This window comes from Halichoeres trimaculatus, unplaced genomic scaffold, assembly GCF_033239565.1.
Source record: "Halichoeres trimaculatus isolate MK-OKI-2021-1 unplaced genomic scaffold, fHalTri1.1 fHalTri1_scaffold_19, whole genome shotgun sequence".
Lineage (NCBI taxonomy): Eukaryota > Metazoa > Chordata > Actinopteri > Labriformes > Labridae > Halichoeres > Halichoeres trimaculatus.
The window spans coordinates 6,473,127-6,493,643 of NW_027437197.1; the positions used below are offsets into that span (position 1 = coordinate 6,473,127).

At 40.7% G+C, this 20,517-nt stretch overlaps 1 protein-coding gene across 1 annotated transcript; it reads left to right on the plus strand.

The window, feature by feature from the left end:
* The first annotated feature begins 697 nt into the window (after positions 1 to 697).
* Positions 698 to 12,942, plus strand: sucla2 (succinate-CoA ligase ADP-forming subunit beta). Its single transcript, XM_074695396.1, has 11 exons — positions 698 to 806; positions 3,153 to 3,348; positions 4,652 to 4,751; positions 5,518 to 5,680; positions 6,134 to 6,262; positions 6,732 to 6,870; positions 7,068 to 7,229; positions 7,670 to 7,812; positions 7,957 to 8,077; positions 10,171 to 10,259; positions 10,372 to 12,942. The coding sequence occupies exons 1-11, from the start codon at positions 723 to 725 to the stop codon at positions 10,444 to 10,446; spliced, it is 1,401 nt and encodes a 466-aa protein (XP_074551497.1). The 5' UTR covers positions 698 to 722; the 3' UTR covers positions 10,447 to 12,942.
* The last annotated feature ends 7,575 nt before the right edge of the window (positions 12,943 to 20,517 follow it).

Below are 20,517 nucleotides of genomic sequence, written 5' to 3' on the forward strand. Positions count from 1 at the left end.
TTTGTTTCAAGTGTTTTCAAGAAATCCAAACAGCAGGCCATGCTGCCTGATAGAGAAGAACCAGTTATCTGTTTAAATGTAACATTTACCTCAGCAAGTTGGACTTAGGACATGACAGGAATATGGTGAAAATATAACAGAATATAGAAAGATAAAAAGTGTACTTTCAGTCTTAACCTACCCCAGGTCTGTTAACTATGACTTATGTCAGTTTTTGTGGGATTAACACCCATTTCACTGAGGTAATGATAGAAGAATTTAAGTTAAAGGTCATTTTGAGGCTATATTTACACCATGTCAAGGCCTTGACACAGCTGCATTCAGGGTCCCCTTGTAAACTTAAAAAGCAAAGCTTGGGTAAAAACACGTGTGTTTTCTGATTATGAAGACAAATAAACTTTTCTTAACTAATGTAGGATTGTTTTAGTATGTTAACATCAACAAGGCATTTGGTACAGATTATTTATATTGCATTGATATGCACCAGGCAGCACAAAGGATGGAGCAGCCCCTTTTGAAAACTATACATATAAGACAATAATATTAAAAGTAGCATTATCATAGCCTCAATCTTCCTTACCCACGGTGTATTCACTTTTCTAGTTGTTTGTGTTTACATTGACACGATGTATAGATTCCGACAGTATTTGAAAGTCCCATTGGGGAACCCGACTTTGTCATTCCCTGCGCATGCGCTTTATTACTCCTATGTACAGGGAGACATGGCGACGTCCCTGATCTGCGGCCGTTTGACGGCTAGCCTGAGAAATTCAGGGGCTAGGAGTACCCTCAGCTCCGCTTCAAAGGTGAGTGTGTGTCCCCATTAAAGCGAAGAACCTCAGCTTTTGTATGATGTGTTTGTTTCAGCGCTGAACCTCTCACAAGAGCTACAGTTTATCCATAGCGGACAGGGTCAAATTTGACATTAGCTCATCTCCATTGAGCTTCTGTTGTTTTTGCTAACATGCTAACGAGCAGGGAGCTGGCGGTATTAGCATGGCTAGGGCTGTCACTGTCGCTGAGAAGAGGTGACCCAGCAGAAAAACATCAACTAGCACACTCACACTACCCACTCATGAGGCCTCGGTTTACTCTGAGTTAACAGTGTGTTGTTTTAATCTGTTTTTCTGGAGGTGATAGCGCTCTGTGAGCACAGTTAGCTGCAGCTCAGTGACCTCCACACCGGGCAGCTGTTAGCCCTTCGCGGAGGAGAGCTGCTGAGCTCTGCGCCATCGCATCTGTCCCGCTGGGTCTTTGTGAAAGTTATCTGTGTAAATCCGCTCAGTCTTAGTGAGCACATACACCAGCTTTCATTGTACAGAGACACAGCAGGAGCTGCACCCGTGTAGGAAAATGAGATGTGATACATTTTGTTTGCAGAGGTTCTCTGGTATTCACAGGCTGTCATTATTTCACAAGTCCACACATGTCGCAATAAGCAGAATATCATAAATTTGTTGCTTCTACACCGAACAAAATCGTAAAATATCCATCACATGGATATTATTTAATTACAGAGTTCCAGCTCTGATTTGAATATTTCCTAAAGTAGATTGTTGTGAGATTTAGATTGTTGTGACCTCATTTTATACCATAGATAAGCGTGCCTCCTTTGTTTCAAGGCTGTTTTCACTGTAATCTCAGTTATGACTACAGTGTGTTTTATGATCGTGCAAACAAAACCTGTCATTAATTCAAAGAGCAGCTGAAACTGTGTGAGAGGTCCTCAGAAAAGCTCCAACAGCAGCACTGAGGCCTTATTTTCTTAGACAGAAAAGCAATGATAGCATAAATCTAATTTTCTGTATTTAATTTACATTAGATTTTCAGCCAAAACCAGCTGCTCCGTAGAACAGATATTCTATTTTGATTTTGTTGAGCAGCAGACTTTCAAATAAACCTTAAAAGGTTTTATTTTTATCTCACAAATGAGACTTCTACATAGCTACTTTAGCAATAAAACAATGCCATGAAATGTGTTGTAAAAGTCTCATTAATGTATTAGCTATATATTAGAACACTAACCCTGTGGGATCATATCTCTGTTGCCTGATGTCTGTATTTTCTTTCAGAAATAATAACATTCTACAACTAGATCCTCTGCATAACCATTTTATGACTCCTCATGGCGCCACTATTGATATTAGCCCTGCATTTTATATTCTTTAGATGATCGGATTTTGTGATGCATAACTGTATTTTGTTATCAGGGCATGTATAAGGATTTGTTGTTAAGAGTTAACATTAAATTCCTACTCCTGATTCAGGCCCTGTTTTTCTCAATCAGTGCAAAATGTGATAATTATATCCTCAATATGACACCATATTCTATATTCTGTTACAACAGGGATATTTGCATGTTTTGCACAAAGTGAGTAGAGTTGGTAAAGACTGGTTTCCCCTCCTCCACTCCGTTCAGTTCAGCCATGAGCAGTTACAAACTGTTGCAGCTGTGTGTTGGAGCTAAATCAGGAGCAAAAAGTTTATTTTCAACCTTTAGATGTCTTTTCTTCTGTTTGATGCTATACACTGAAGGTTGTCCTAACCTTAATTTAACAACATGTTTGTTTAAATCTGTGTTTTTTTTTTATCTAATCAGGATTCAAGCCGGTTTAATGTGACATGGTTGTTAATGAAAAGGAATGAAAGTAGGCGCCAAGGTCCCGGTTTAAAGGAAACAAACAGTATAAAGGAATATGATAATAACTCTGAAGACTCAAAGCAGAAAAACTGTTAACACAGTATAAAAAAACTCCAGACTAAATTATTTTTTCTTTCGGGTAATTCTTGCGACAGTTTAAGGGTTGACATGTAAGGGAAAGCTGACATTTTAGTGCTGTTGATTTTTCTGTGTTCATCCCAGTTTAAGGTGGTGACGTTTGTTGTGTAAACACAAATTCTTGCTCACAAACACAAGTGTATGTCTGTCACTCCACACACCAGCACCTGTGGCTACATGTGTGTATGTTTGTGTGTGGTTTTTATTGTCCAGCCGGGTCACTATTCTTCTTCTTCTTCTTCTTCCCGCTGACTTTAAACACTCATTCTTCATTGTAAACATTGAACTCAGGGTGCTTTTCATTGCTTTCATAGATGATGCTTTCTTGATATGTGTTAAAAAAATCCTAAAATCTCCTCTTGTGTTCTTACAGGTTCTGGGCGGTTCCTCCGGTCTTCTCGGAAGCCATGTGTCCCAGCTGCAGCCCCCCCACCTGCAGCAGCAGCAGAGGAGCCTCTCTCTGCATGAATACATGAGCATCGGGCTGCTGAAGGAAGCCGGCATCTCTGTCCCCGCAGGCATGGTGGCCAGCTCCTCTGAGGAGGCCTACAGCGTCGCCAAGCAGATCGGTAAGCAGCACTGAGTCGTAATTAAGTTATATCAAAGACACTTAGTGCAGGAGATTAGTGTTGGCCAAGCTTGTGTTGTGTCTGATGAACATAAAGCATCACATAAAGTGTTGTTGAGGGATCAGTAATGGTCAGTGTAACATGGCTTCATTTATGGCAGAGCTCTAGGCCTGGTCACAGCTCGTTGTGTCTGCGAGAAGAACCTTACCCTCACTCAGCGTCCGTCCTGACTCCTCCTGACCTGTATGTGTGTGTGTGTGTGTGTGTGTGTGTGTGTGTGTGTGTGTGTGTGTGTGTCAGTGAGTGAGGAGGTTTTAAATATCTAAAGTTGAAGCTCTTCAGAAGGCCAACAAACACATTCTCACTCACTTGGTCTAAACATAGACTCCTGCTGCTTCACTGCTATCAGTTTACACCTCACTTATTTATTCCTGTGTAGAAAGAAACTCTTGAATTAAACCACATGCCCTACTTCATGGTTAATTGTCCTTTTCCAAAATGAACTATCTTTTAACCTCAAACCGGTGGGTTAATCTCTGACTTATAAAGCTCCTTAAAGTGATACTCTGGGATGGAACAAGTTGGGTCCTATCACAAGGTTTAGGGCAGAAATTACCCCTACAGCAGTGTTTTTGTGCAGCAGAAGCCCAGGGCGCACGCACCAAACACACCCTCCCTGCTCCTCTGCCGGTTTCCTCTGCACTCAGACAGGGCCATATTTTACTTGACCAAAAACACGAATAAACGGACTCCCACTGAAAAAATCTGATATCGGTCTGCATTCACGCTTTATTTAGAGAATTTTCAGCGCATTACTTTCACACAAAAACACCGCTAAATAAGGCTCTAGTTCTCATCGTGTTGTAAAACGGCGCTACCTCCACTGCAGAGCTACAGCTGGCTACAAGGCGCTCGCCACTTAGTGTATCAGTCCGCGCACACGGCGTGCCAGATATAAACAAACGCAGGTAGTCTGCCAGGACGAAGAGACATGATGGTAATTTCTGCCCTAAACCTTGTGATAGGACCCAACTTGTTCCATCCCGGAGTATCACTTTAAAGGAAAAATATTACAGGAACTTTGATGGAGTATAAAGACCAAGAAAAGAATTAGACTGCTCAACATTAAAGCCTCGTAACTGTATGTTTGAGAGAATGTAAAGTCAGTCGTGCAATCGACTTAATGTTTGTCGAGCTGTCAGACAGGTGGCATCAGTCATCTTGTTCTTATTATTATACTAATTTCACTGTGTTACTGATATACCAATGATTGTATTAATATATATGTGTGTGTGTGTATCAGGCTCAAAGGACCTTGTGGTGAAAGCTCAGGTGCTTGCCGGTGGCAGAGGGAAGGGGACATTCGAGGGTGGACTGAAAGGAGGAGTGAGGATCGTCTACTCGTGAGTAATCATGTCTCTATCTTCAAACCTTCGTGTCTTTCAGGCGTCACCGTCCTGTCTGCGACTTGGTGTTGCATGCTTAGCTGTTTTCTTAAGCACTGAAATGTTTATTTATCCTCCTACCACTGAAACTTCTTGAAGCTGATAATCTTATCTGAGAGATCTGATGTGAGTCTGGGCTGAAGCACATCAAGATGTAACTGGTATTAGTTATCAAATAACAAAACTTAGTGGATGCAAAAGAATCAGAACAAACAAACAAAAACCATGATGTTTATGATGTTTGGATCAAGCTGACATTTTTCACCAGTCTGCTCCTGAACTATGAGTTTTGTTCATCTCAGTGGTGTTGAATTATTTGTTGATACAGCACAGATCGATTTGGAAAAAGTTTCTTTGTTTTTCTGCACTATTTTCGGAGGTTGATTAAAAATATCAGCTCTCCAGGATAAGTTTTAACTTAAGATTTATATTGCAGAGGTGCTGCAGGCTTCTGTGGAGAGTCGCTGTCATGTTAATTGGCGCTGTTGGCTCTCTGAAACTGTTTCTATGCCACCTCCTCTCCAAATGTCAGCAGTGTGACAGGAACAAGCTGCAGAGAGGCAGAAGGAGATGACGGTTATCTTCAGGAGGCCTTTGTTAGGACAAAAACAGAACCTGATGATGATTGCTTTGTACAAGATCAAAAAATGTTGATTTAATTGAAAACTTTTCTGAAAGTCAGTCAGATTAATGAGTTGTGTGTTTTTCCCTTTTCCTTCTTCAGGCCAGAAGAGGCCCGCGACATTTCCTCTCAGATGATTGGTAGAAAGCTGTACACCAAGCAGACTGGAGAGGCAGGTCGTATCTGTAACCAGGTGTTCATCTGTGAGCGCAGGTATCCACGCAGAGAGTACTACTTCGCCATCACCATGGAGAGGTCTTTCCAGGTGAGGAAACAACTGCAGGTCCAGAAAAGAGCTTTTTGAAGACAGCAGACCCTTTACAGGTGTCTACTGGCTGTGTTGTGTTACACCACTAGATGGCAGCGTGGTGCTTTTAGCGCACACTGAGTCCTACTGATGTTTTGAATCATTCAGGTGAATAAAAGGTGTCTGTTGTATAAATCGAGTTGATAAGACAGGACATGTCAAGGTCACCATTTTAAATGATGAATACATAAAGAGAAATCAAGTGAAACTGCAGCTTTTCTGGGCTTTGCAGATCTTTATGGAGTGTTTCTGATCATTTTCCTCCATCTCTGGAGATCAATCCAACCTCTAATTTATAACCTGATATCTGCTTTCTCTGTAGCTTTTCAGAATATAATCAAATCTGAAACTCCAAACTCTTCTCTATTCAGACTTTAAGTGTTAACCTCTCCTCCCCCTCGCCTCCCTCAGGGTCCCGTGCTGATTGGCAGCTCTCAGGGGGGTGTGAACATCGAAGATGTCGCGGCTGAAAACCCGGATGCCATCGTGAAGGAACCCATCGACATCGTGGAGGGGATAAAGATGGAGCAGGCTGTTAAGGTAAAATCAATAAGAGATGGAGCGAGTCACAAACAGACGTTCCAGCTGTGTGGTTTGGACCGCAGAGAAATCGAAGCTCGGTGTGTGTTTGTTTGTGTATTTTTGTGTGTGGGCTGTTATTATTTCTCAGAGGAAAAACTAGTTTCTTAACAACACACAGGCTCGATCTCTTTCTCCGAATCAAGTCTAAAAATCCTTTACGTCTTCTCAGCAGACTTAATTCTTCCCTCCTGTTGTTTTCTTTTGAACTCTTTGGATAGATATCTGAAATAACTCAACATCCATCATTTGGGTTTTATCAACAATCTAGTTTGAAAGTCAAGCCTGCTTCTTTAAGTCTGTTAAAGGTGGGAATGACAGCACTTAAATTTATGAAACTCATCTTATAATATAGCTTTGTGTTTGTGGAAGAGGATATAAAAGATTTGTCTGATGTGTGTTGTGAATAAACATCTCTTTCCTCCTGCAGGTGGCAACAAAGATGGGTTTCCCCCCGGCTCTGATCAACGAGGCTGCAGAAAACATGATCAAACTTTACAATGTGTTCATCAAGTACGACGCCTCCATGGTTGAGATCAACCCTATGGTGGAGGACTCATCTGGCATTGGTACACACTCATACTCACACACACAAACACATTGTTATTTTTTTGGACTTATTCTGCCCAGAAAACTTCCTGAAAACCACATGGATTTACTTTTATTCTGATATTCAATTAAGATGACTGTGGCCTCTGCTGTGAGGATGTGAAATGTCCACCCCAGTTAGTTTCCTCCCTATGATCTCTGGTGTTTCTCTCTCCAGTGATGTGCATGGACGCCAAGATCAACTTTGACTCCAACGCAGAGTACCGGCAGAAGAAGGTGTTCGAAATGCAAGACTGGACCCAGGAGGACCCCCGAGACCGGCAGGCTGCTAAGGCTGACCTCAACTACATCGGCCTGGATGGAACCATCGGTTGTCTCGGTCAGTGCTCGACAGAAAAAAAAATACATGTAGCAGAGAAGACCAGATGACAATACTTACAGAGAGCTCACTTTGTTTCATTCACATTTTGTGATTTTGAAATCAGATGTCTCTTTCATCGACTGAGACCAAGATTTTCCTGCAGCCGTCTTTAGTTTAATGAGCTTTTAACTCTTATCAGCACAAACTGTACATCAGACAGACAGCTTACAGGCTGACAAGCAAATAGCATTGATTTTCTCTCTACACTGTCACCTGTCAGTGGGTGGGATGTGTCAGGCAGCAGGTGAACATGTTCTTGAAGTTGATGTGTTGATGGAGGAAAAATGTGCCACTGGACGGTGATTGACGCTGGTAGGGATCAAACTGTGGCTGTTTGATGACGAGGTCAGAGCGTTTTCTAAAGCCTCGTCGTCTTTATGCTTCTTTTTTTATTTTAGTCAACGGAGCCGGTCTGGCCATGGCTACCATGGACATTATCAAGCTGCACGGTGGCACGCCGGCCAACTTCCTGGATGTGGGAGGCGGGGCCACAGCTCATCAGGTGACTGAGGCCTTCAAACTCATCACATCTGACAGAAAGGTAAGAAAACCACTCCATGTAGTTTGAAACATGTCAAAAATACCACAAATAGAGCTTCGCTTTAGGTAACTGTAGCCACACCTGAGCAGCACTGACACAGAGGTGTTCTCATTTTTTACTTTGTGTTGCTCTCATGCCGTCCAGGTTCAGGCCATCCTGGTCAACATCTTCGGCGGCATCATGAGGTGTGATGTCATTGCCCAGGGCATCATCATGGCGGTGAGAGACCTGGACCTCAAGATCCCTATCGTAGTACGGTTACAAGGTACATCACACACAAGCAAATACAAATACCTGGCCCCACAGCCACTAGGGGGCCCCCAATAGCAAGTAACAAAATAAAAATAAAATAAATATATCTATTTTAATTCTTTTTCATATATAAGTGATAATTTCTATACGATCAACGGTATATTATTGGACAAAAACACAATTTTTTGTTAACAGGGTGCTGCTGCTGTTGATGTAGGTCTAGTGGTTCTTACTAGGGCTGAACGATTTTGGAAAATAATCTAATTGCGATTTTTTTTTTTACCAATAAATACAAGATTTGGGGGGTGTTTATCTTTTACATTATTCACTGAACACAAGCAATAAACCATTTTAGAGTACGACCAACAAGACAAAGGAAACTGTCAACATATAAACAAGTCTTTCCTGTAAACCAGGCCCACGTTATGATGAAATGAGATGAATTGAAACATGAATTGATAAAAGTAACAAACCTTGATTTCACTATTAAAATCACAGTAGAATACCAACTGATTGATTTAACTTCAAGCCTTGTAGATGTATAATAAAATCATCATTAATTACTTTAAATAAAATCAGAGAAAAGAACAGAGCACTGCTGTATGAACAATAATATATACAATATGAATCCTCTCTTCAATGAATCTCACATTAAATAAAGTGCAGAAATGTAAAATAATCAGACCAAATCTCTGGTTTAACCACTGAAATATGTCAACATGTGGAATGCACGTTTAATAAAATAAAAAAAAAAAACACTGCATGAACATAAATATAAATACTAAAATCTTACTGATCTCTCATTAGTAATAAAACACATATTAAAGTAAATGCACTTTAATTTTTTTTTTCTTTTAACTGCTGTGATGTTTTCTGAAAACTCTGGTTTCATGGTTTCATGTAGACGTCGGTAAACAGCGTTTTGAGTTCTTAAACGTCACAGCTGAATGACGGGGGCTCATTCTGGTTGGCTGGCACGGGTTTTACGTCGAGGAAAATACTGCCCATTATGGGTTTGGCATGCTTCGGGCTGCACTCACCAGTGGCTTTACCCGCTGTGTGTGGACGTAAATACGAAAGTATTTTTAAAAATGAACATTGGGGGTCTTCATTATTGAAAATACCAGACTACTTGTGGACATAACGTAAAATGTCAAGTAATGTGAGCCTCCTGCCGTGCTGTGCACACTGTACATCTAAAGTGCAAGTAGTGAAAAGCAAAATGAGAAAAATTCTAAACCTTCAGGCTCCAAGAAAAAGGGATGTTTGCATGTCTTCTTCATGAAATGTTTATCAAAGAGACTTGTGTAGCCATTAATTCCAAATTAGCTAGTTAGCACAAAAGGAGAGACAACCAGTTAAACAGCTTAATCTTCATGCTAACCTCTTTGTGTTATACCAACTTTGAGTTGATTCTTAGTGTTGACCTTATGTTTTTGGCCTTTTTTGGCTTCAAAACAAAGATTTTCCTATCGAGCCTCCATGGGGCCCCGAATCATATTTTGCAATGGAGGCTTGGGCCAGGTGAAGAGTGAGACTCCTGACTGTGCTTGCTTGTTAAATAAATAAATAAAATAAAATATGTCCGTAATGTTCTCTTCTGTGCTTCGTATTTCACATTACACACATTTGGAAACCGCGTTTCTCTTCAGGTCATCGGGTCTCTTCTGCCTGATGTCTCAGTTTGCGGTGACATCCTCGTGTTTTGCTGTAAAGACGCTAACAGATGCTCTCGCTGACACTTTATGCTTCCTTTTTGGCAGTTTTCAACTGTGTGTGAAAAAAGGAAGCAGAAAATTAGATGAAGTGTCAAATCTGTTTAAAAAAAATCTTGTACAGAAAGTTAACCAGGAGAAAGAAATCCTAATGCTAAGTTTTTTAATTTGTATGACTGAAAATTCCTCTGATTCTGCTAACAAACTTTGAAAAAAGGCTAAAAAATCCTTCCAAAAGTGCTCTAAGAACTACATTCACCCAAAATTCTTGCAAATAGACATGATGTGGTGCTTCTAAGTTTGTATTTTTCTGAAAAATGTGAGCAGTTTAATTAAGGATGTGTCGCAAATCCCATGAATTGATTAAATATTGACATATTTGTTTCTGAAGGAACAAGAGTGGACGACGCCAAAGCTCTGATCGCTGCCAGCCCCCTGAAAATCCTGGCCTGTGACGACCTGGACGAAGCTGCCAAAATGGTACAAAGCACAAACTCACACTGAGGCTATGACACATCTACACACTTCTGCGGATGACAGGATGAATTTTCAGAATATGTGATCATCTCTCTTTCTGTGTTTCTGTCCTCAGGTTGTAAAGCTTTCTGAAATCGTCTCTCTGGCCAAAGAGGCTCAGGTGGACATCACCTTCCAGCTGCCCATCTAAAAACATACCTCCAGTTGGGACCTTCTCACCCCTCCTCCTCTCTGTCACAGTGGCCCACCACTCCTCCTCCAAACAGACTGCAAGACCCTCCTCTCACACCCGAGAGGAGACCCCCCCATGGGAGACTTTTAGTTTATTTTTCTTCCTCTGTGGCACGATGGTACGACGCACACAGGCGTCCACTCATGATGCACTAGAGTCGATACGCACAAACCTCCACCTCTCTTCCTTTTCTTTTATCTGGGAGAGTTTCCTTCGCCCGGTTGAGGGAATTTACAGACGAGTTGAAGCGATTCATGTTTCTCTGCCAGTGTTAAATGCTTTCAGTGGGATAACTGCGAGACAGGGCTGCAGATTGGAGCTGTTACATGTATAAAAGAAAAACATGGCGTCATGATAAAAGATTGTTCTCTTATTAGTGTCGAAAACACACACACACAGTTTCGCATGCTTGGTTTCACATTGTGTTGTCTCTTCAGCAGAATAAAGAGCATATGATCCCTTGATGCAGAACTTTGAAGTATTTAATCAAAAAAACGAGCTGAAATCTAAAAATACAGAAAGCACCATGCAGCCAGACAGTCGTCGTATTTCATCGAGCTTTCTCTGTGTCTTCCAACACAATGAAGAACTCTGCAGCAGTGATTCAATAATTACCGACTTCAGACACAGAAATTGGTTCAGAGAAAGTGTTTTTCTCTGCAGGCGCCTTCGTGTGATTTCTTCATCTGTCCTCCTCCTGCAAACACAAGTGTTTATCAGATTCAGCTCGGAGGTCGTACATCACGCCTCTTTCCGCTCCTGGTGGGGACGCTGAAGTGTGTACAAAGGCTGCTAGCATTCCTAATGCTAATTTTAGCCAAGCCAGAGTTTAACCTCCCAGAAAGAGTTCTTACTTCAGTTCAGATGAGAGTTGTTTTTTAATGCAGAGAAAATTGCAGAAAAATACCCTCTATTTTAGGCACACAAACCCCTAAAACATGAATTTTTTAGAGAGTGAGCTGCATGTGTGAACGCATTCTCACTCATACTTGATCTGGAGTTTTTCAGTGAGCTTTCCAGTAAAATTCCCACATGCAGTCTGACAATATGATAAGAGAACGGCGTCATTCCTGCTTGGATGGTGGCAGCACCAAAGTGTGAGGTTGACGGAGCTATAAATATAAAAACTATCATCATAGCGTCTGTTTCTGCTGCTTCATCCTCCTTCATGCTGTCGCAGGATGTTTTATCTGTTACATCCTGAAACTTGCTCCTTCTTGTCTGACAGGGAAGACTTTTCGTATGTGAAGGGATGTGCAAACACGCAACCGTGGAAGATTCTGAGAGCAGAGCTCCAGATATTTTCTTGAAAATGCGTAGCATGTGTGAACGAGGCTCCTGCTCGTCAAAACCAAAGTCACCAACACTTCAGTCGTTTTTCCCAGCTCGATCAGTCAAAGTCTGAAAACTCTGCTTTCGTTTCTTGGTATAAAGTCTCAACTTCAGAGTTTTCACGACTCACACCTGTAGTTTGAACTCTGAAATATCAGATGTGACACTCGTGGACTCTTCTGTATCGATCTGTGCTGCAGAGCTCCGTGTCTGTATTGACGAACCATCCTTGAGTTTCTGCTCTTCTTCCACAGCGGTGGACCTCAGACGTGGTCAGGTTACATGGTGGCGATGCCTGTACTGAAACTTTATTTTTTTCGATTGATATGTCAAATTAATTATTCAGCGTTCTTGTAAAGAAGCCTCGAGGGGGAAGGAGAAGAGCAAAAGTTAGATCCACTGAACTCTAAACCGATTTGATTTCTCAGCGTCTCTCGCTCTGTTGATTTCCGCGGGAAGGAAAAAACATTTTCTTTTCCTGATGACTTTCTGCAGCATGAGCACGTTGGTCCTCCTGCTGCGAGTTACATGATCAGGGAAAGATGTCCTGACCCTTCTCTCAAACATTATATTCTTAACTAACAGGGAGGATCTGGATCTGTACCAGGTCTTAACCTCGCATTAAAACCTGGTTGTGTGGGACGCTACTGCTGCTGCAGAGGTCCTTGTTTGATTGAACTACTGCAGATAATTTCCTCTTCTTTTTGAATGTTTAAAGTTACAGAAAGTGGCCTGCTGGAGACACTGGATGTTTGTGTTTCTGTGTATTTATTTGCTTTAAAATGAATCTGGGACTCCTGCAGCAGCTGCTTCTGTGCGTCGTTCTGCCATCGTGCCACTGAGAGGAAGCTGTTTCCTCTGTTTTGTTTCTGATGCAATGTAACTTTGGGCGGGCTGTGTCCTCTCAGACGAACGGTAAAATGACTGTAGTGTTTTTTTTCTTCCTCTCCCTCCTTCTCCCAGTCTTTATCCTTCAGCGCTCCGAACACAAGCCGACATTGTGAGTTGTACGTCATTTATTATATCTTGTAAATAACCGAATGATGTTCTCGCTCTGTAAAATATTTATGCTCTTCACATGGGCTGCTACAGAAAAAAGTAGACAAAAATAAAAGCTGAGAACACCAACTTTTCTCCAGTCTTTTCCTTTTTTTCTGCTTCATGTTCCTTTTGTTGAGATAGGTTATGCATCAAAATGATTATTCCAAGTTATTTCTTTGTAATTTTGCATTCACTAAAAATGATCAAACTTTAATTTGTTTCTTTTCTTTTGGTCTTTTGCTCGAGGCGTAAAGACTTGAAGTCTGGGCAGCTGCCACCTTGTGTCGGAGTAATAGTGAAGCCAGTTAAATGGTTAGCTGGGCAACTTAACTTCAGAGCTGATGACGTATTACTCATTTATAAAGAAGCTATAATTTGTAATGAGCTTATCTATCTGCACTTCAGTACGGTGGCCAGTAGGTGTCAGCTGATTTGCAAACGCAATGACACGATTGCAAAAGCTACAACACAACAAAAGTTAAGAGGACAGTTATGGACACAGAAAAGTTTCGAAAGTAGGTAAATGATTGTTTTCTTTATAATCTTCAGCTATGATAAATATAGCTTTAATGCTAACTTTATTGATTCCTAAAGCTAAATATAAAACATATAAGATGACATATTTCCGGTAAATAAAAAGATATAAGAACTATTAAGGACATCACAATGTGCGACCCCTGAAAAGCTTTATTTGTCCTAGATGAAGTAAAAGAAAAAAATAATAATTTACCCTCTTTCGCAACTTTTCCGTGTCATAACGTTTTTAACTTGTGGCTGTACTTCTGTTGTGTTGTGGCATTTGCAGATAGTCTTGACACCCATCAGCCACCGTACTTCAAACCCATAGACTGTAAAAAAAAAAAAAAAGGACTTCATCTTGCTCGGCTTAAAGTGGGGTCGCCACAAAAACTGCTCCCCCTGGTGGCTGGCTGCAGTAGAGGTAGAAAAATCCTACTCCCCAGTCATTCCAGATGGGCTGTGGTCAAACTTTAAAAAATGAATACACCTGGTAGAAATGTTTCTCACGTCTGATTGTTGTGGTGATTTGAAGATATAATTTGGCTGTCTTGTATTCAAGTCCTCTTTTTTCGGAAAAGTTTCATTTTCATTAGTTATACGAGGTTAAAAACAAGGTTTAACGTCACGTTTAACGATGACTGACAGCTGCCGTTCTTGTGTATTTTTTCAAGGGATTGTAAAATATGTTGGGAGGTAGAGCCAAGAAGTTATTAGACTCTCGAAAGAAAAAAAAACAATAATTTTTGTCACTTGGCTCCACTCAGATTTTCCCAGAATCCCTCACTGCCTCTACTGCTCAGACTCTGGCTGCACAACGGCTGCTGATGGTGGCGCCTGGGACTATTAATGGCTGCTGTTAAACCAATTCAATTTTAAACTGAATCAGCTGATTTATTTGCTTTTCTTTGATTTAATACTTTAATTCCCCTGTAGTGAAGTGGGCGCCCCCTGCTGGTGGAGGCTGTGTTCACACTGCAGTTTAAAATGACTTTAATCAGATTTTGTGTCGCTCAAATGGAAGCAGCTTTTTAGAATAAAATAAACAATTATACTGCAATAAACTTTGATACATCTTCCCAAATTTACTTCCTTACAACAAGAACGAACACCCCCTCTTCACAGATACTCCCAGTCTGAATAATCAGTAAATTTACATTTTCTTTAGAAAGCACATCTCTCTAAATTCAGTTACTCAACCTGTGTTGCTTTGTTGCTCAAGGTGTTTTCCTGGGATAAAATTCCCCTGGTGGCATTTTGAGGTCACTCAGATTATCTTATATTCATGTTACTCTTGCCACTCCAGTAACTTCTACGATACAATTTCTTCCGTTAATTTCTCCATTTATAAATACTGGAGAAGGCAGAGTTTTATTAAACAGCTCAATTTTTAAACTTTATGCTTTTTTTGGCACTGGTAGGCAGGTATTATCATGGAGTTACCATGTAACACAGGACAAACAGTGGAGTCACTGCTGCTTTATACACCTACTACACACAGTCTACAGTCTAATATATTGTAAGCAGGGGCGTAGCTACATTTAGGCGAACAAAGGCAGTTGCCTGGGGCCCCAAGATTCCCAGGGGCCCCCAAAGCATCTTTTTAAAACTGATTTATGAAGTTCTCTTTAATTGAAAGCATTTCTTTTTTCTAAATCTTACTTCACATGCTTCAAACTACATCAAAAGGCTTAATCTTCAATGAACGTTTTGGGTACTCCCCCTCCCTTCTTATTCAATGGGCTATTCCATGTTACGACACATCTGATAATTTGATTCAGGAAGAAAGTGGTAAAAAACACTTTTTTTCCCAAATTTTTTTTTCTTATTTTCAACCAAGTCGGGAATAAAACCAATGTTGCTCTGAGATCTGAGATAAACATATAAGACTTTTAGGATTTTAAGGACTTTATTTAGCCCAGGAAACAGGATAATTTTCTCAAAATCAAACTTTTTGAGTTGGTGATAAACATTATTGTACAATGTCTATTTTTTGGATACATAACTCACTGGACAGGGGGTAAAATAAAAAATAGTACCAAAAAGTATGGTAACTGTAAATATCACCTCTTTCAGTAGATTTTTTTTCCGGTTTTATGTTGTGCTTGATATTTACATATTTTTTCTTTTTATTTACCTATCGTAATGTTTTTCACTTCATACTTTCTTGTTTGTTACTGTTACTCTGTAAATTCCCCACTGTGGGACAAATAAGCTGTCAATTGACCATAAAAGATTTCAAATCCAGGACAAAGTGGACTAAATTATGTATTCACTTTTTTCAAAATCAAACTAAAGTACAGAACTTGAGGAAATGCATTTAGTTGCGTTAAGTTACCATGTACAAGATTAGCACTGTCTCAGGCCTTGATCCTGGGAAAGAGACAGTGGACCCAGGGAAGGCCAGTCTAGCTCTGAGGAAGATGAGTTACAAGGACATGGAGGGCCCCATGTAAATGTGAATCATCATCTTTTAAAACTTTGTGACAAAAACTTCCAAACTTTAGTCCAGTTTGTCCTGTGTTTGATAAACTACCAGCCCAGCGAGGAGGACTAAAACGATCCCTGTTCCTGACTCTGGATGTGAGTGTCCAGCTGCTGTATGAGAATGTCACACAGTGTCTGTGCTCCCTGTTTAATTATAACGTCGTTAACCTTCAGTTTAGTGCCTGTGTCTCACCCTGCAGAAACCCTGATAGAGCTGCTCTGATTACAGGTTGTGCTGTGTGATTCAGACACACACTCACACACTCACACTCACACACAGATACACAGCGACCGCCTGTATGGCTGCTTAATTACTGGAGTGGGTGTTTAGTGGTTTTATCAGGCGCAGCAGGTTGAAATGCTGTTGACTGTGTTTATGTAAATACACGCATGATGACTGACTCGCAAATAAATATGAACCAAATACATGAAAAGTGGCATTTAAGGAGCAGTCGTGATTTCTGTTATTATCCATGGTTCATGTTTGATTATTGCACAGAAGCTTCTAGAGGTTCAGTCCTCAGATAAACCCTGCTGACTTTAGATCTTTTAAAATCCAGTCTTTCCACTGGACTGGACTCTCGCTACACTTCTCTTACTCAGCTTTGAAGTCTTTGTCGAGTCTTCTTTCTCCTCCTCTCTGACGCGCAGAGCATGATATTGATTGTACACAAGACTTTTCCTTTTTTTCTGCTATTCCAGAGATGAAAAGGCCACTCGAGCAGGAAACGTTTGGATGAATGAATCTTGTTTGTGTTCACAGAAGTCGCAGCTAAAGCCAATTTAACAGGGAGGCAGGGGGTCCCACAGGTTTTTCCCTGGATGTATTCATTCCTTTAGAATTAAACATAAAACCCTCTGACACATTTTTCATCTTTTTGAAACGCGTGTTTGTGGGCGGCATGAAGAGAACTGGGCTGTGTGTATGTCAGGGTTTTATTTGGCGATGGTATTGTCAGAGAGGCTTTAATTAAAAAGCGTTTTGAAGCTAAAAAAAGGGACAAAAATAACACAAACATCTAATTATAAAAGCACAGTGTAGCTGTTAATCTCTCTGTTGTTCTTCTATTTCTGCAAGAACTGCACTGTAGGATTTTGTGTTTCTGTATTAGCTGTTGCTCCGTCATATGAGCCACAGAGTCACTGGAGATCATCTTCAGCAGAGCATGAGTAGACCTCATTGAGTTAAGACTATATTCAGGTGTTACAATCACTTACAATCATGTTTCCACTGACGAATCCCGAGACAGATCCTCAAATAACCAAGACGAGACGTATCACTTTTTGGGCACCCTGCCGTAGACGAAACCATAGACTGTATATAGAGTGGACAGCGTGGCTCCGCCATTTGTCATTGCAAGCGCCACCATTGTAGCAATTTGCAGCCAGAGTCTGCGCAGTAGAGACGATGAGGGATTCTGGGAGAATCTGAGTGGAGCTGGGTGACAAAAATATTTACATTTTTTTCTTTCAAGAGTCTAATCACATCCTGACTCTACCTCCAGACATATTTTACAATCCCTGAAAAAAATACATACGAACGGTAGCTGTCAATCATCATTAAACATTATGTAAAACCTCCTTTCTAACCTATTATAACTAATGAAAACAAAACTTTTCAGAAAAAAGAGGACTTTAATACAAGACAGCCAAATGATATCTTTAAATCACCACAACAATCAGACGTGAGAAACATTTCTACCAGGTGTATTAATTTTTTAAAGTGTGACCTCAGCCCATCTGTAATGACTGGGGAGATGGATTTTTTAACCTATACTGCAGCTAGCCACCAGGGGGAGCAGTTTTTGTGGAGACCTCACTTTGACCTGAGCAAGCGGATGTCCATTTTTTTTATTACAGTCTATGGACGAAACCAATCTGATCCTGGAAGGTGGAGCTACAGCACTGCAGTCCGTTGATTGGTCGAAAGATTATTCACTTACTGTGTATTTCTTCTCACGGCTCACAGTCCTCTCTGAAACAAAGGTCCCGTTTACATGTCATTTTACCCGAAAACACTGAAATGCAGTGAAAAAAATCTGTTAACACAGAAACACTGAGGGACTGAAAACGCTGTAGTAAGCATACCAGGCCTGTAGTTGGTGCTATAACTGTCTTGTCCAGAAGCTGCTTTTGGTAGATCTCCACTTAAGTAGAGTTGAGCTGATCACCTGGTGTATTGGCGATTTCTAAGATCAAAAGTGGAGCAACAGATGCACATTTTGTTGATAGACAGTCAGCAGATTAGTAACAATGGTAGTGTTACACGAAGGAGAGTGTGACGTCAGCGTTTCCACTGAAAACCTGTGGCGTGGCGTGGGGACTTTTTTTTTCTGAGGAAGCCAAGTGAAACAAAGCCTCTAATCTGTATGTTTTTTAGGGAGTGGGGTATTTAAAAGACTATGTCGCAGCTTGTATATCGCTATTTCATGTAATGACATGACCTGTTAAGGGCGCCCAGAGAGCGCTCATTTTACTTACACACACTCCTTTAGCTCAGTCACTCATTCACACACGTACATTGTCCTCTTGACTTAACTTAAATATCTTATTGATTTGCTCAACCGTCCACTTAAATACACAACCGGCCGCTTCATGCACACTGCTAACGTGCTAATCTCGCTGATTTCATTCAGTGGCTTGATGATGACGATACTGTGATTTGATTGGTTTGAGGCCAAAGACGGGGTGGCTTCCCTTGACACAGTCTTGGCCAATCACAGGTGAGCAGTGTCATGGCCGCAGCCTAGTCTTGTTTTTTTTTTTTCACCAAGGGATGCCAACTCGGCTTGGCCTCCTTGCGGACAACAGTGTGCAATATTGTACTTCATCATAAAATGCTCAATAAGTAGAGGAGAGAGATAAGGAAGAGATGACAGTGACAAAACACAGAAGACATGGCTTCACCCAAAAATCCGTTGTCGTGTAAATGGCCCCAAAGCTTGATTGCGCTTTGTAACAGAGAGCCACATGCCAATCACAAAAAAGGCAAATTGCTTGATGTCTTTGTTGCTCTTTGTTAACTGTTTCGTGTTTTTCTTCTTTGTTGGATTTATTAGCTGAACAAAGTGGAAGCCACTTGTTCCGAATCTTGAGACACACGGTGTGCAGAAGTCGCCAACTTTCTGCAGCGTCAACAGCTTCAGACCTCCAAACTTCCTTTGAAATTAGTTTGAGAAAAGTGCGTAGTATACTCTTCATGTTTTTCAGGATTCCACCCCGAAGCCCCTGTGAAAGGAACTTGCTCCCAACTTTGTGGGAGAAGTTAAGGGAAGACTGATTCCTGTTCCTGGCCCTCTTATTCTTACCTCACAAATGTGTTTCTGGAAAAATAGTTAAAGATTCCCATAAACAGACTTCTAATCCTCATTGAAAGCCCTCTCAGAGGAGTTGATGACCTGACACCCTTGGTGGCAAAGTGTATTTCCAAACTACTGTGTTTGTATCACTCACACAGAATCTAAAGTCCATCAAAACTGCACAGAAACCCTCTTTTAAATCAAGAGCAGGATATTAAATCTGACATTTGAGTGGTGTTCAGTAACCAGGCTCAGGCGCTGTAAATGTAACAGAGAGTTTTAATGGGACGTCGTTAACAGAGACCTCTGTTTCAGCTCTGCGTCTGAGTGCAGCTGATATATGAGTTTGGTAATTGAGTGATAAAGTATTCACAGAATAATCATTAGGGTTTGAAGTATACTCAGAGCTCTCTGTGTCATCATCAGAGGCCAATAAGTTAATAACTGAGGGGCAGGGAAAGACAACTTTTGGATGTCAATAGAGATTTATTTCAGTCATTTTCTGATACAGACTCACGCTGAAAGTGATGATCCCTGTGTGCACCTGATAGAGTTATTAGGTCACAAAAACCCAGATAACTTTCATCTGCTCCAGCTCTCTGTCACGCAGCGCCTCCTCCTCCAGCGTGCAGACAGTGATGGAGGTCCTGCAGGTGGAGGCAGGTTTTGCTCTCAGCTGGCTCCGGCTGATAAGGTTCAGGGTTTAAGGAGTCGAGCTGCAGGTTCATTTAGTCTCGTCCTGATAAGACCGCTCTGGCTCGGTGGGAAGGAGGAGGGTGTGTGAGGTTTGTCGTTGGTCAATTTAGCTCATTCAGGAAAAGTAAACAAGCTTTGTGTGCCGAAAATGACAATGCTGTCCCTTAAATTTACAGTGGAAATTAAATGGAGGTTAAGTTTTGAATACTTGCAAAAGAAGAAGTTCCTCAAGTATGTAAAAGTAACAGTTCCACTGAAAAAAACTAAAATCTTACAAATTGATTTTGTCTTTTTTTTCTGCACAAAGTGTCTCTCTAGACTTAAAACGAGCCACATTTACTTGACCAGTCTAGAAAAATGTCTTGTTTCAGGTCATTTAAGACAAAAATGAGGTCTGAATTGTTTGTAACAAGTAAAAAGAAAACAAACAAAAAAAAACTTCCAATGAAACAAGAGGAAAGTTTCTTGTATTGAGACCTTTTTTTTTTGTTTCAAACAAAGTTTAATTATTTTATTGGTAGATTTTTTTTACTCGTTCAAGCAATTCAGACCTCATTTTTATTTCTAAAAAACTAAACAAGACGTTTTTCTGGCCTGACCACTTTAATGTGACTCATATCAATTATAACAAGACAATTTTTACTTAAAATAAAACAAA